The sequence below is a fragment of the Crocuta crocuta genome, unplaced genomic scaffold (assembly GCF_008692635.1).
Source record: "Crocuta crocuta isolate KB4526 unplaced genomic scaffold, BGI_CrCroc_1.0 scaffold337, whole genome shotgun sequence".
NCBI classification, from domain to species: domain Eukaryota; kingdom Metazoa; phylum Chordata; class Mammalia; order Carnivora; family Hyaenidae; genus Crocuta; species Crocuta crocuta.
In genome coordinates, this window is record NW_027528873.1 from 2,227,412 (window position 1) to 2,244,351 (window position 16,940).

Consider the following 16,940-nt stretch of genomic DNA (forward strand, 5'->3'; position numbering starts at 1 on the left):
TGAGGGACTAGCTTTAGCTTCCTTAACTTCGTGCGAAGCTGGGCCTCTAGGGCTGCATGGCACACTGTGTATGGGTCTTGACGACCCTCATTCTAGTCTGTAGTCTAATGTGTAGTCATGTGAATATTTGATTCCTCTCCACCTTCCCACCAGACTGCAAGCCTCCCCAGAGGAGAGGCTGTTTTGCTCATCATTATACTCCTAGTGTTATCTAGGGCCTGGTACATGAGAGGCGCTCAATAAATGCTTTGAATAAATGAATGCTGAATTTTGAATCACAATAATTATAATCACAGAACTTCTAGCTTCCACTCATTGAGAGTCTCCACCTGCCAGGCTGTGGATGTCAGTTCAGTACTGAGGGTGCCGGGTTTGCTCGAAGTCTCAGCCTGTAAAAACACGGGAGAGAAAGCCACAATGGGCACGTGGAAGTAAGGGAGACTGAAGTTGAGGGTGCCTCTGGGTCAAGGATCTGGCTTCTCATTCCCACTGTCAACAGTACTGTGTCCCCCAGAATAGACATGACTTGATGAGTGGTGGGGACTCCTCTCAAACGAGTCCTTTATTCTAAAGACAGTATTCTAAAGCTGCTGCTTGCGGATCTTTCCTGTTGAGAAATGGAGGAAACCCTCCTCACATTCATACCCCCACCCCAGCCATGTCCTTGAACCAGTGGGTCTCAGCCAGCATAATTATTTTGTGACCCAGGGGGGCATTTGGAAGGGTCCAGGGTCATTGTTGTTGTTACATTTACAGATGGTGGGAATTACCCCTAGTATCTAAGGCGATGCTGCTCAGCATCCGAATTGCACTGGGAAGCCAGTGCTGGGGGGACAGCAGAGGATGATCTGACCCAGAACAACAATATTGCTCAAGTTGAGAAATCCTGCCTCAAACCCACACGATCCCTCTCTACCCTTTTTTTGCTGGACACTACAGCTTTTTGCATCCTTTCTTTATTTTATTTTTTTAAATATTTTTATTTATTTCTAGGAGAGAGAGAGAGAGAGACAGCATGAGCAGGGGAGGGTCAGAGAGAGAGGGAGACACAGACTCTGAAACAGGCTTCAGGCTCCGAGCTGGCAGTCAGCACAGAGCCCGACGCGGGGCTCGAACCCATGAACCGTGAGATCATGACCTAAGCAAAAGTCGGACGCTTAACCGACTAAGCCACCCAGGCACCCCGCATCCTTTCTTTCTTTAAAGTTTATTTATTTTGGGAGAGAGAATAAGCAGGGAAGGGGCAGAGAAAGAGAGAGAGGGAGAGGGAGGATCCCAAGCAGGCTCAGTGCAGAGCCGGACATGGGGCTCGATCCCACGAACTGCGAGATCACAACCTGGGCTGAAATAAGGAATCAGATGCTTAACCCACACAGCCACCCAGGTGCCTGAGCTGTTTGCTTTCTCTACTCCATACAGAATAGTGGGAAACTGTTGCGCAGAGGTAAGGAGAGAGATATTCACCAGAGTAAACATCATGCAATTTCAATCAGATATTCAGTTTATTAAAAACTAAAACTAGTATTTATTGTAACAGGCACTGTTCTAGGTCATGTTGAATGGCTTGGGAATCTTATGAAAATGCAGATTCTGAGTTAGTAGGTCTGGGGTGGGGCCTGAGAGTCTGCATTTCTATCCCAGGGTATGCAAACCCTGGGTCCTGTGACCGTGTTTGGAACAGCACACTTGTGGGCACAAAGGATACATCAGTAAACATAATAAAGACCCTCTGCCGTTGGAGAGCTTCCAGTGTGGCTAGCAGTGAATTGGACCCTAAGAAGGGTGGGCAGGGCAGCTCAGAGCCTGAGAAAACCAGAGCTAGATGAGAATTTTTTTTAATGTTTTTGTTTTGTTTTGTTTTAAATTTCTGAGAGAGAGAGAGAGACAGCATGAGCAGGGGAGGGTCAGAGAGAGAGGGAGACACAGAATCTGAAGCAGGCTCTGGGCTCTGAGCTGTCAGCACAGAGCCCGATGCGGGGCTTGAACCCACAAACCGAGATATCATGACCTGAGCCGAAGTAAGACACGTAACCAACTGAGCCACCCAGGTGAATTTAAAGACTGTCTAATCCAGGGTGCCTGGGTGGCTCAGTTGGTTACGTGTCTTACTTCGGCTCAGGTCATGATATCTCGGTTTGTGGGTTCAAGCCCCGCATCGGGCTCTGTGCTGACAGCTCAGAGCCCAGAGCCTGCTTCAGATTCTGTGTCTTTCTCCCTCTCTCTCTCTGCCCCTCCCCCACTCACATTCTGTTTCTCGAAAATAAATAAACATTAAAAAATTAAAAATAAAAAGACTGTCTAGTTAAACTGCCCCATTTTAGAGTTTGGGAAACTGAGGCTTACAGTGGGGAAAGGAGCTGGTCAAAGTCACACAGCTGGCTGTGAACAAGGCTGTTTGATTCCTATTCCCCTGGATTATCAGGATTCTTAGAGACCCTGTGGGGTGCAGAGCTCAGTCAGAGTGGGGAACGGCTAGCAGATTTAGAGCTTGCAGTGCTGGAGGTATAGGGGAGTCCCGCCTCCCGCCCACCAGGAGGGCCCCACTACTCTAGACCCAGGAATCCTGATTGCCTACTTTACTCCTCTTTATCATGCCACACACATGAACACTGGGATATGTTTGGGGAGATACTAGATTCTTCCTGACTGGCCCTTTGTTTTTCTGCATGACTAAATCCATAGCAAGGATGAATGAGGGTGAAAATATGGAGCAGCAGTAAATTCTGAATGCATCCGGTCATTTGGTCAGCAAGTGTAAAGAGCAAACTCAAACAGAATTAGGCCAATTAAAACCTCTTCTTAATCAGGAGTGGAATGAAAATCCTGAACACACATGAGGTGTCTTTTCTCACCCTTCAGAGCCCACCTGAACAGAGCCATCGACCCAGAGCTTCAGATTAGAGCCCTCTTTGCAAGATGTTGAAAAGCAATTGCTTCTCCATTGCTAGTAGCTGGGAATATAAACTTTTATGAATTCATATCAGTTCCACTGCAACAGTAGCAAATTTCATAGAGTAGCTAAAAAGAAGAGCAACATCTGTTATATCAGGCATTAATAATATAACAAAGGAAGAAAAAAGAGAAACTTTTCATTAGTATTTTTGATGTGAATTTATTATTTATCCCTTTACCAGTATTCAAATAGGCAGGTAGTCATAAAACATTCAAAAAGATCTTTTAAATAGTCAAGGCATCTGTTTTACCTCTGTTCCTTTCTGGAAATTTGGAAATCAGGAGCCCTGGCATTTATTTAAAAAGTCCTGTTAAAAAGATATTTTGATATCTGCCGTATCAAAAATATTGTTTGAGCGTCACTACTTAGAAAGATTTTAGTTTAAGTTTTATCTACAGTCTGGGCAGGCAGACAGTGGTTCTTAAGGGAAGATTCAAAGTAAATGGGCAAAGTGCTGTTTCCAAATGCTTGACTTGACTCCTCAATTAGTAGTATTTTGTTGCAACAAGGCGTTGACAGAGCCCACCGTTTGGTAATTAGCATCCTGTCAAGTCTCTCCAGTCAAGACCAGCAGGCTGCACCTGGTTCTAGTTAACAAACACTCGCGGGCAATTCTGATCTGACCCTCAGGGGCCCGCGCCTCTTGCAGAACCACCTTCAGCGCGCATGGCACAATCAGCGTTTACCAAATAAGAAGGCCTTGCACCGGGCAGTTCCGAGAGTATGTCTAGTCCTAATGGCCTGTTGCACCATTTTAGCTTCTTCGATAAATGTCCATTCTTGTGTAGATGCCTGTTCCTCCCAAAAGAAGGTATCTCATCCTGGGAAAGAAGACTCCTCTGAAATAAAATCGTTGTCTATATAAAACAAAGGAAAAATGGAAAAGCAAAAAACAAAAAACAAAAAAGCTACAAAAACCAAAGAAACCGAAGACCTTAGCTGCTCTTCACTGAGGAGGAGCTCGTGGAAGAGTGGCTGGGTCTCCCCAGCTTGTCGTTCCTTCATTTCTCTGGGTGCTGTTGTCTTTCTAGGAACCGTCCCCTGTGTAGAGGTTGTGCTCCTTGATGTAGGTGATGACGGCATCTGGGAGCAGGTATTTGACGCTCTGCCCTTGGCTCAATGCCCTCCTGATATACGTGGAGCTGAGCTCATTCTGCACGGGCTCCCTGACCAAGTGAATGTTGTGCTGGTACCTCTGCAGGATGGCTGAACCTGAGATGTATTCCTTTGGGTTGTGACCCGTCCTGCTCACACACACCATGCCAAACTTCTCCACTATTTCCTGGATATGTGCGTCTTTCCAGAGGTTGGGGGTCTGGAAGCTCTTCAGGAAGTCTGCCCCGCAGAGGAGCTTCAGCTCAGGCACAGCTGGAAAAACAAGGGTGGATCCCTACAAGGTTACAGGAGGGTCACGGCCAGTAAAGATAACATCATATTCCATTTGAAAAGGGCAAAAAATGCTTTTCTTGGAGTGTATTGGGAAGTCAGCCGGCTACACTGTGTTCATGACTAAAGTGTGTAAGACGGTCTGAAGCTACTTCAGGGACATACAATTGTAAGTAATGATTCAATCAATAAATGTTGTGTTTAATAGTGGCGAAGTACTCTGATAAACAGAGGTGGAGGTTCTTCAAAAAATTAACAATAGAACTCCCCTATGGCCCAGCAATAGCACTGCTAGGAATGTACCCAAGGGACACAGGAGTGCTGATGCAGAGGGGCACATGTACCCCAATGTTCATAGCAGCACTCTCAACAATAGTGAAATTATGGAAAGAGCCTCAATGTCCATCAACTGACAGATGGATCAAACAAATATGGTTTATCTATACGATGGAATACTACATGGCGATGAGAGAGAATGAAATCTGGCCATGTGTAGCAACGTGGATGGACCTTGAGGGTGTTATGCTGAGCGAAATAAGTCAGGCAGAGAAGGACAGATACCATATGTNGTAAACAGAGGTGGAGGTTATTCAAAAAACTAACAATAGAACTCCCCTATGGCCCAGCAATAGCACTGCTAGGAATGTACCCAAGGGACACAGGAGTGCTGATGCAGACGGGCACATGTACCCCAATGTTCATAGCAGCACTCTCAATAGTGAAATTATGGAAAGAGCCTCAATGTCCATCAACTGACAGATGGATCAAACAAATATGGTTTATCTATACGATGGAATACTACATGGTGATGAGAAAGAATGAAATCTGGCCATTTGTAGCAATGTGGATGGACCTTGAGGGTGTTATGCTGAGCGAAATAAGTCAGGCAGAGAAGGACAGATACCATATGTTTTCACTTATATGTGGAACAGGAGAAACTTAACGGAGAACCATGGGGGAGGGGAAGGGTAAAAATAGTTGGGGAGAGGGTGGGAGGCAAACCATGAGAGACTCTTGAATGCTGAGAACAAACTGAGGGCAGATGGGGTGGGGGGAGAGGGGAAGGGGATGATGGGCATGGAGGAGGGCACTTGTTGGGATGAGCCCTGGGTGTTATATGGAAACCAACTTGACAATAAACTACAAAATAAAAATAAAAAATAGTGGCAAAGTGCCAAGAAATCAAAACAACTGTGTTGTTGTTTTTCCTCAGTATTCTACCAAAAATTTGTCTGTGGTTGCTGAACCCCATGGCAGTGGTCCGAAGGTGGCTGTGAACCCTGTCTTCTGATAGAAGGTATGGTTGTAAAATCTCTAGTCCTAACAAGTTGTGGGTTTCAGGCAAATTNGGCAGATGGGGGTGGGGGAGAGGGGAAGGGGATGATGGGCATGGAGGAGGGCACTTGTTGGGATGAGCCCTGGGTGTTATATGGAAACCAACTTGACAATAAACTACAAAATAAAAATAAATAAAAAAATAGCCAAGAAATCAAAACAACTGTGTTGTTGTTGTTTTTCCTCAGTATTCTACCAAAAATTTGTCTGTGGTTGCTGAACCCCATGGCAGTGGTCCGAAGGTGGCTGTGAACCCTGTCTTCTGATAGAAGGTATGGTTGTAAAATCTCTAGTCCTAACAAGTTGTGGGTTTCAGGCAAATTGCTGCCTTTCTCAAAGTCTATTTCAGCCCTAACACCTGATACCTTTATAAGTAAAATCTCATCAAGGTTAACGAAAAAGGTTATTTGGATAACCAAAAGCCAGTGACCTTTTCATGTGTTCTCAATACAAAGCTCTAGAACAACTAATCAATGTGGATAATCCTCTGGCATCTGTTCTAACAGAATGATGGTTGTAAAGATAAAAGAAAACCTAACGTTAACTGGGTGCTCACTACGAGCACTATCACTAAGCGCTTGATGTAGTTGCTCCTCAGAACAGTTTCATGAGGTAGGCATTATTGTTGTGCCCATGCTGCAGAGAGGGAAACAGGCACAGAGAGGCGACTGCTTGCCTCAAGTCACTCATTTAGGCACAATCAGGATCCAACCAGAGAGCCCGCCTCCAGGTGGGGCATTTGTAACTTCTGGGCTCTGTCGCCTCCTGCTGGAGGAAATTGTACATGCATCAGAACCAAGAAGCCCTTCCTTGATTTTCCTGGCATTTTTCAAAGCGCTAATTTGGAAAGGAAAAAAAAATCAAGTCCAGGCTTGAAGCAAACACTAGGATCTCTGGTCCTTCCAGAAGCTGATTCTAGCTTCAGTAAATGGCAAAAGCTGTGTTTCTAGAGTGTTGGCATCTCTTGGTCACCATGAAACTTGAGTTGGGAGGGGGTTCAGGTATACCACCTGCTGGGGAAACACCTGATATAAATGGTCAGTTGAAGCTCCTCTACTGTGGAGCTTGGGAAGGAATCTGGACATAGGCTCAGAGAGAGGAGTTTCCCAAGGAGCACCAGACCAGCTGTGGAATGGAAAGTGAGAAACAGGAGCTGTCCTGGAGAGGTGTAGGCACAGGCTGCTGTGGAGCTGGAGACCAGATGCATCCTTCTCTGAGCCTCACTTTTCCCGTCCATGAAAGACTTGTTTACTCCTTTTGAAGTTGGAGATATAATTACAGAAACAGAATTTTCAAACACTCTAGCAGCATACTATCGGTATAATGAGATGATATTCAAACATTTACTGATGCATTTATTCATACATTCTCCATGGTTAAGAACTAGAACTGTAAAGCCAGACATCTTAGATTCAATCCCTGCCTTTGCCATTCAACAGCTGTGTGACCTCAACCTTAAAATGTGGATATTAACAGTACTTATCTCCTAGGGTTATTTTAGAATTGAATGAATTTATAAATGTAAAGTGCTTGTAACAGTAAGTGTGATAGCAGTTAACTGCCATTCCTCTGTCCACCTGCCTATCCGCTAATCCATTCATTGACACATCCATTCAACACTCGGAGTATTTTTAAAGTCAGTAAAACTGTGTTTAAAAATTACTCAACCCACACTTTTCACTCATTTGAGCTGGCCCCTTACTCACAACGACTGTGGACTTGAACTATTCTGCATCTGTTTATTTATTTTACTCCAGTTTATTTATTCAACCATTGTAATATAGCAAGAGACCAGGCTTGACCTTTCAAATGGCTGGGTGAAATGATGCACATTTAGCACATTAGAAATGATGTGTAGGGTCTCCTGATACCTGGAGCACCCTCTCCCCCCCCTCCCCCCCCCGCATTCCACAGGTCAAAGAACAGAGGACATCCCCTTCTTCTGGCAGTGGATTTTTGTGGGTAAGTCCCACCTACTGGCTTTGATATTAGATACTTTTGATTTATTAACACTGACATAAGTACAATTCACTGTGTGCTCTTGCTGACCGGTGACACATGCCCACGCCTCCCTTTCCCCTAAATCAAAGGCGTGTCTGTGGGGTGATCACTTCTTCTGGCAGCACGTGTCTTGGACTCCAACTCTAGGCAGTCCTCAAAGAGACCATTACAGATGTCTTTCAAATCCATTCACATCACGGCTATGAGCTCTTCAGACTGAGTGACTGACTGTCCAAGTCCAAAGTATGTTAAGTCTAAAGTGCTGTATGAAGGCTGTGGATTTGATTCATCTTAACCATGATATAGTGACGTAAATCTGCTGTCTGTGGGCATTTTGGGGGCACTGTGCTCTCTTGGAATAGCCACCGGCTTTGAAAAGTAGATGAAGCACAGATTTACATGAAAAGTGAGGGAAGTGCCAGCAAGACCTTTTTCTTTGAATGTCTAGCTGCCCTAATTCTTTATATCAAGAATAGCAGCCCTGAGGTCAGTCAGCCCTGGGTTCTGATTTCTTTTCTTTTCCTTTCTTTTCTTTCTCTCTCTCTCTCTCTCTNCAAACTACACGCCGGAAAAACAAACAACCCAGTGAAGAAATGGGCAGAAGATATGAACAGACACTTCTCCAAAGAGGACATCCAGATGGCCAACAAACACATGAAACGATGCTCAGCATCCCTCCTCATCAGGGAAATACAAATCAAAACCTGGGTTCTGATTTTAGATCCGCCAGAACCCTGCGAGAATTACAGCAGATGGGCCTGTTTCCTCAGCTGTAAAAGGGGGCTGACCTCCCGTGGAGGTTATGGAAATTGAGGGGTGGAGTGAATACAATGTGAATCTGCTGCCTAGTGCAGGGTATGGACCCAGCTATGCAGCCACACTCAGTAGTGTGGGACTTCCGGGGAAACAGGACACCAGAGCTGAAGCCAGGTATTAAAGGGCAGCACCCAAATGAACCAGACAAGGCCACCGTGGAATAATCAGTGCAAGAGGGAATCAGATGAGATGCCTGCTGTGGTGGCTGGAAAGGGAATCCTCTCTGAAGGTTGCGGAGATGTGCTTGGCCCCCTCAGCTAAGCGCAGGGACCCCCATCACAAAAGACTGACACCTTCGGGCTGTTAGAGGACCGAGGGATCATCTGTCCCAAAGTGTCACAGCCAAGCAGTTGGGAATCTGGCAGTGGGCACGGATGGGTCAGTCAACAGAGGACTGCAAATCACACGAGTGATGAGCAGAGCAGGGCTCGGCAGCCGGAGTTTGCTGAGCTCAGCCCCCACGCTGCAGTCTCAGAGGACAACACACGATAAAATACACAGCACACAGAATGGTCCTTTAGAGATCTGTCGCTAGGAACATACAAGCCACCTTGTCAGAAGCCAAATCTACGCTGAGGAAGAACCGCACCTTCCCTTTTGTAATTTCTCTAGTTTCCCCCTCTCTGATCACAAACCTGAAATCTGCGTCCATTATAAAATGTATGAAAAACACGTATTTAAGGTAGAAAACATTCTGCTTTCTACAAAAACTGCCACTCTTTTAGTGTATGTTTTCAGTTTTTTCTATTGATTTAGACCTGCAAATAGAAGTGGAAATATATTTTACATGTTTTTTTTTAATATACTTGAGCTTTTATATACAGTCTCGTATCCTGATTTTTCCACTTCCCTCATAAGCCTTTCTCCAGAAACATTTTGTGTTAGTTATTCATCCTATGTACACAGAATAATTTAGTTAAATGTTCCTTTATATTTAAATGGAGGTTGCTTTGGTTTGCTGCCATTATAAAAATGGCTGTGATAAACATCTTTCTACATAAACCTTTGTCCCAATTTCTAATTATTTCCATAGTCTGATCCCTAGAAAGGGAATACATCACATAAAGGACATGAACAGTTTTAAAGTCCCTGATATATTTTAGTAAATTAAAAAAACTCACTTTTCATTCAACATTAACTTTTTTTCTTAACAGTTACTTTAGTAGAGAACAAGAGATGAGCAGGATTTGGGGTTTGAAGAGTGAGAAAGGGGATAAAGAACAGACTCCCAGCATTATAGGGCTAAGAAGAGTAGCCCCTAGAAAAATAAATTTGAAAAGAATGTGGGTGAGCTTTGGTGGAGGAAGGGAGGGAGAGAGTGAGCGCTTCTCTGTGAAAGCAGCTGGCATTTGTTTCACAGGAAAGGTGGGTCCCACAGGAAACCTGGCCTAACAGGACAGATAGGTTTTCAAAAGAGGAGCCAAGAAGGGGACGGGGAGGAAGGGCAGTCCAGGCAAAGAGCTGGGATTGGGATTCTGGAAGCCACGTGTAGGGAGGTGAGGGTGGAAACCCTTAGTGTGGCATCCCTCCCACATCACTGGAGGCTCCCTGCCCATCCCTGGGAGCTCCAGCATTCCCTAACAGCAAGGGGTGCCCAGCACCGATGCTCTTTCCTGCCTCGGTGCCTGGCAGTGCCCCCAACCCCAGATAACCTATTGATCCTATGAGTCTTGGTACAAGCGTCTCTTCCTCCAGGCAGCCTTCCTAATCCATGTCTGGACTACCATTCACAGCCTGTCTGTAGCTTAGGTCAGGGGTTGGGTGGGGGCGGCCATCTTTGTTTTCCTCCTGAGTCTGGAGCCTGGCCTGGGGAGGCTCGGAGAGTGTGTCTTGAACCCTGGTAAGCATAGCTGCTGAGCCAGAGATGATTCAGAAAGAAGGCTGAGAAATAACAGTGTCTGTGCTCATGAGTCAGGGGCAGAGGGTAAGAGAGGCAGACAGACCAGAGGAATACAGTGAACACTGTAAAGATGCTGTAACTCTTTAGATTCCTACTCTAGCTGCCAATCCCCAAATAGGCTGTAAAGCAAATCCCCAAGTGCCTGTTAAACAAACATGCAGATTCTCAGGACCCATTCCCACTCAGGAGGTCTGGGGTGTGGCCTGGGAAGCATGGTAAGCTTCACAGGAGATTCTGCTGTGAGTGATCCTTTGACTAGTATTTGAGGCCTGCTGCTTCGTATTTTTAGGGCCCATGGGCATTTTTGAGTCTTCTTAGAAGTGTTTCCTAATCTATGTTCTGGGGGTGGGCACTGGTTCTGAGAAATACCAGTATGTGTTACAAAGGGTCCCATGATTAAAAGGTGATGATGGCAGTTGCCTTTCTTGTAGAGTCACAATGCACAGGATCGTAGTAAAGGCTCTGAAAAATCCCAATTTTCCAGTTAGCTTAGTTTAACTATGACGTTCCCAAGCCCTTCTGATCCGGACCTAGCATCCCACCACTGCAGTTGGGAGACCCTGGTTAGGAAACCCCACAGATTGGGCCCACTGAGGCTTCAGCCCAGTGGGACCAGTGACTCCCTGCTTGTGTCACATCCTGCTCTTCCATGCCCAGGTGCTTCTGTTTATTCCCATGAGGGGCAAATAAGCTTGACTCCTGGTACCAGGGCTGCCATCAGAGAGGGAAGGTACTTTGAAGTCACAGGTTTCAAAACCTTGAAGACAAGGTTTCATCAAACATGAGGAGCTGATAGCAGAGTAGAAACCCTGGGTTACACATTGAGAGGACAATCCACATGGACTTTTGACACCACTCGTGGCTGGCAGGAAGCACAGGGGAGACCTGCTGAGTGTCTGATGGTGGCTGCTGGTGTGTACAGTTCTGTTCCTGCTCAGTGACATGGTCTTCTCTGGTCTTCCTCTTGGCTTTATTTTCAAACTGCTTTAGATATTAGATATGACCGCCTTCTTAGTTCCCTGGACAGTCAGAGTAGCCGGCAACTACGGGGACCCATTAGAGGAAGAAGCCGGAGTGTGCTGAGGTTAGGGCAGGTGGTGTTTCCACACTGTGGCCACCAGGCGTGGCCACGAGGCTCCTGCTCGGAGGGGGTGGAGAGGGAAGGCCCTTTCAGGACTGTCCTCGAATATTCTAAATGCAGGTGGGTCATTCAGGTGAGCTCGTGCCTGAGGAGTGCCCCCTGGTGCAGCTGCCAGTCTGGGGAGATGCGTGGTCTCCCGTCCCCTGGCCCCTGAGACCACCAGCCACTGGGGTGGGCGGCGGCACACAGGCTCTTACTGGCGGGGCCAGACAACACACAGGCAGAGCTCGGGGGCCTGCCCGGCCTTCCCTGGCTCTAGGCACATCCCACCAGAGGGACAGGAGGAGGGACGGACCTCATTCCTTTCTCAACATGCTGATCCATAAGCCCACGTGACACAGGACCACCCTGTTTGTTCCGGTTCCATTGGTTATGGAATCTTCCTGTGTAACTGGCAGCAGCTACATGTTTGCTGTCCTTACGGGCACCGTTGGCACTGTCTGCGCTGTAGGTATGGGCAGTGGGTGTATCTCTGTTGTGTGTACACACATGTACACACAGCAGGTGTGACTGCTGCTGTCCAGCAAAAGAGACAAATACAATACAAGTTGGCTCCAAAAAAAAAATCCTCTTAATTTCCTCTTTTGAGTAAACCAGTGAGGAACACGGCTTCAAGTATAAGGGTTACAGTGGTACACTTTGTACCCAGGCTTTTAAAAGAACCCAGCATCACTCACCGATTATCCCTGTGTAGCCCTGACAGTAATCCTTGTCACAAGCATGAGTCACGAGAGTACGTAAACTCCTTTGGGGCAGAAAATCTTAAATTAGTGTAATAATTTACAAGGAGGTGGTGGCGAATTGTTTATTTTGACCTTTCAATCTAGGGAAGTGTCACCCCAACCAGGGGAGCCTCAAAATCCTTAGCTGTGCCTAGGGGTTGGCTCTCACATGGATCCGTACATCTCTCCCTCCGATGGACGAGAGGGTCTGCACCCACCTGTGGGGGCTGACGAGCGAGCCCTGCCGTGCTCCGGGCCTTCCGTCTGGGGCAGAGATCTGAGCAGTTCTCTGTGATGATGCCTGCATTGCAAACACACGGGCTCAGGGTGTGTCCGTCCCACAAAGCCACCCAGGGGTCTCAGTTTTTTAAGTCTCAACCTGCTTTTGTCCGTTTGAGGTAGGTAGCTCGTTCCACAAATATTTGTGGAGGGCCGACCATGTGCCAGGCCTGTGCCAGGTGCTGGGACAGTAAGCAGGTGTGACTGGGTCCTCTTGACCATCCACTGCCTTCTCTGAGCCCTGGTGAAAGGGGCGGGGTGGGGAGTGAGCATATTTCTACTTTTTTAACATTGTCTTCAATATCTCACTTAAAAAAAAATTGAGTAGGGATTAAGAACATGGGCCTTTAGAATCTGACAGACCTGAGTCCAAAATAAAAAATTTCATTTGTAAAGGGGCACCTGGGTGGCTCAGTCAGTTAAGTGTCCAACTTTTGATTTTCAGCTCAGGTCATGATCTCACGGTTTGTGAGTTTGAGTTCCACATCAGGCTCTATGTTGATACTGTGGAGCCTGCTTGGGATTCTCTCCCTCCCTCTCTCTCTGACTCTCCCCTGTTCTCTCTCTCTCTCAAAATAAATAAGTAAACATTAAAAAATTTCATTTGTAAAGCTGGGATAGTAATGTCTACTTTTTAGACCTTTGAGAAGGTAAATGAGCTAGTATACAGTAAGCACTGTCACAGTGCGTGGCCCGCCGCTCACTATTGTCATAAACTAGTATATCAGAACTCCACGAGTCAGAGTCTGGCTTGGAGCCAGACTGCCTGGGCCCACGCCCAGCTCCCCGACAGGCCAGCTGGGTGACCCTGGGCCTGTGTCTCCAGGTCTCTGTGTGGATGGTTCAGCACCTGCGTAACGAGGGATAATGGTCATATGTGTCTCTTCTGGAGGGTCACAAAGAATAAAGGAGTTACACACACAAAGGGCAGTGAACAGTGAGTAGGAAGGAGCAGCTCTAATTACATGTTAGCGTTTAGGCTCTGACTAGACTTACACCATCTTGGCATACCTAGCTCTTTTAGCAAACCAGTGTGCAAATCAAGAGATAGCTGATCAAACACAGGTAGTCACCATGTCTTATATCAATTCAATCTTCCACCGTCTGCCTACTGTCTTACACATCTATGAGATCTGTGTTTGGGAGGGAGCAGTGCCTCGTGGAGAAAGCAGATGCTTTGCAGCCAGAGTGGGTGGGTTCGAGTTTAGGTTTTCTTGCCTCTGTGATCTTGAATGAGTCACTGACACTCTCAGAGCCTCACTGATCTCATCTGTGAATTGGTCATCATGGAAGTTAATGCTGACCTTTTCTCTGCTGAGTATCACAGGACCTTGAGAGAGAAAGTGCCTCTACTCTGCTCAGTGCTGGGCAGGTGGCTCACAGCTGATTATCACTGGGGAAAGACATAGTGTAAAGGTTAAACTTCAGAATTAGACTGCTTGGTTGGAATTCTGGTTTCAGCTAGTGGCTGTGGAGTCTTGATGGGTTCCTTAAGCAATCTGCCTCCAGCTTCCCCATCTGTAGCATGGGGGATGCTGACTGCACCCACTCCTGTGAGCCATACTGAGGATTAATGGAGGAGCTTAGCACTGGCCCATCCACAGAGAGTGCCCAATCAGCATTAGCTGTTCTTAGCATCATTACTGTCAGTCTGTGAACAGTGAGCTCCTTTAAGTCCTCTTTATAGTTTTAGTTCAGTAACTGCTTCCCTAAAGTCAGCTGAATGCAGGACCTGATGGAAGGAGTAGATGAAGAAAAACATTTAATTCTGGCCTAATTCTGAGATATCTTTGTGATATCTCAGAGACTCAGTCAGATCTTAGGGCCTGGGTGCACTCTGTTTCCATTATTGTCTGCTTTGGTTGTGGTAAGCTTCATGTCTGAGGAGTGGCTCCTGAGTTAGTCTGGAATCTTGCAGCAGACTGAAGTAGGTATGAGTCTCACCACTGCGTTCTAACTGTGGGATCCTGCATATGTTACTGACCCTAACCAAGCCTCCATTTCCTCATCTGTAAAATGGGACTACACGCACCTACTTCTCAGAGCTGCTGAGATGACTAGATATTACATACCTGAAAAAGCCTAGAGTGTAGTAAGTGATCAGTAAAGGTGGTGATGATCATTTTATTTTACTTACCTTGAAGCTCCTAGTTCAACCTGACCCTACTTTGAATATTAGCTGGGTCTCTGAACTTTGATGCGTGAGTAATTATTTTCAGTGCCATATGTCTCTACCTCACAGACCTATCTCTGCCTTTGTAGGGCAGTGGCCATTGCTCCCTCTTGCTGTTTGCCTCAGTGGCGCCCTGGTGTGCCCAGCCCTGGGCCTGTGGGCTGACCCTGGGAGACGTTCTTTTTGTATTCCGCAGCCCACAGGTTTCCAGGGATGTCTGGTCAGAGGGTCATGGTGGCAGTGACCAAGTTTGCCACACTGTGCCCGAGCTATAGATCACTGGTTTGAAGAGGACCATACGTATGGCTTCAGAGTCAGAGTTGTTCTGTGACGCTGATTAACTTAGCCTCTCTGAACCTCAAGTTTCTTTATTGGTAAAATGAGGACAACAGAAGATCATGCTTGCAAAGGGGTTCATGAGATGACAGTAGTGATGATGATGGGCCACATCAAATGACATTGTGACTAAGAACCTTCAACATGGGCAGATGGTGAACGAAGTTAGTTATCAAATGCCCTAAAAGCATAAAAACTGGCCTTGATTTAAAGAAAAAAAAAGAGTAAAAGTAAACAACCCGATAAGGAGAAAAAGAATCCTTAATGAACCCTACCGTGAATTTACTTCATAGTGACATTTGTCATAGTGACACTATTTGTGTCACTATTTCTACCATGCTTTTAAAATAGTCTCACTTTACAAATATTAGATTTTCAATCTTAAAAAAAATGCTTTTGGTAATTTTAGGAAAGCATTAGCAATCACATTTTCTAACTGAAAAAAATGTAATCAGCTCTCTGATAAAACTGTGTTGTCTATTTATATCAATGGATTTCCAACCTTGGCTGCACAAAATAAATCATTTTGAGACATTTTACAAAATACCCATGCCTCTACCCTCCATAAATCATAATCTCTGAGGTGGCGTAGGGGGTGGGGAATGAGCTTTTTTCCCCCCCAAATTTTAGCTGGTATTTTTTAAATGAATATAATTTATTGTCAAATTGGCTTGTATACAACACCCAGTGGGGAATGAGCATTTTAAGAAGCTTCCCAGGTGATTCTCACAGCCAGGGTCCATTGGTTTGGATGGATCTTCAACCTAATCATAAACCTGATTCACATACTTTGTGACTGAGGGCTGTGGCCTCAATCCTGGCCACACGTTAGAATAACCAGGGAGCTCTTAAAAACTCTGATGCCCTGCCCCAGACCAATGACATCCCAGTCTCTGGGATAAGACTCGACTTCGGTACTTTTGAAAGCTCCCTCGGTGATTCAGTGTGCAGCCAGGGCCAAAAAACATGGAACTAAAGGATAGAGTAAAAAAAGAAAAAGAATGTGTTCAGTAATATCTTAGCACACACCTGCATTTTGTGGCAGAAGCAGTGACAATATTATGTAGTTCTGTGGTCAGTTCCTATTTATCTAGGAATGGCTTATCTGCTTGGAGGATAAGTGTTAGGGAGGCAGAGAAGGTAGCTAGCATTATTAAGCACCTACCATAAGCCAGGTATTTTGCCCACATATCCCATTTAATTCACACAGTACCCCAAAGTAGTAGGTGGTGTCATCCCCGTTTTATTAGGTGAGGAATTGAGGTTCAGAGAGGCTAACTCACTTATATCAAGTCACTGAGCTAGTAAATTTGGCTTCAAAATCTGGGCCCTAGGCCTCACTGCTTCTTCCAGGGTACAGGAGGAAAGGGTCTTTGTTTCTAACTACATGTTTTTTTTATTTTTTATTTTTTATTTCTGAGAGAGAGAGAGACAGGGTGAGCAGGGGAGGGTCAGAGCACAAGGCGGACACAGAATCTGAAGCAGGCACCAGGCTCTGAGGTAGCTGTCAGCACAGAACCCAATGCGGGGCTCAAACCCATGAACCGTGGGATCATGACCTGAGCCGAAGTCGGACACTTAACCAACTGAGCCACCCAGGCGCCCCTCTGACTACATGTTAAAGCTAAATGGTGTGCTAGATTATGTAGTTTTGTTTGCATCCCCCTCTGCTGTCCTAGAGAGATGAGAGCTGGCTGGATTGCTTGTTCCGAAGGGATGATTTAGGTGTAAATTTATTTTTTATGTTAAAAAAGAAAACATGTATCCTAACAGCTATTTCATATTTGCTCTTCTTTTAATTTGCCAGCAGGTTCTGAAGTAGCACAGAATTGCTGAGTGCTTCTGGCTGGTTCTTTCCCAAGTGAAAGGCAAATGGTCAGAACCAGGATGTGTAACTA

At 45.9% G+C, this 16,940-nt stretch overlaps 1 protein-coding gene across 6 annotated transcripts in view; it reads right to left on the minus strand.

Annotated features, from left to right (window-relative positions):
• Positions 1–352: 352 nt before the first annotated feature.
• NMNAT3 (nicotinamide nucleotide adenylyltransferase 3) overlaps positions 353–16,940 on the minus strand; it is a 118,587-nt gene continuing 101,999 nt past the window's right edge. For 4 of the 6 annotated variants that reach the window (XM_077756689.1, XM_077756688.1, XM_077756690.1 and 1 more), the window contains exons 4-5: positions 12,473–12,555; positions 3,097–4,321 (exon numbers count right to left, since the gene is read on the minus strand). In XM_077756689.1, coding sequence (XP_077612815.1) covers positions 3,981–4,321; positions 12,473–12,555 — 424 coding nt within the window. In that variant the 3' untranslated portion in view covers positions 3,097–3,980. Of the gene's footprint in view, positions 390–3,096; positions 4,322–12,472; positions 12,556–16,940 lie in introns of those variants that run through there. The other 2 variants (XM_077756692.1, XM_077756693.1) reach the window with 2 other exon arrangements.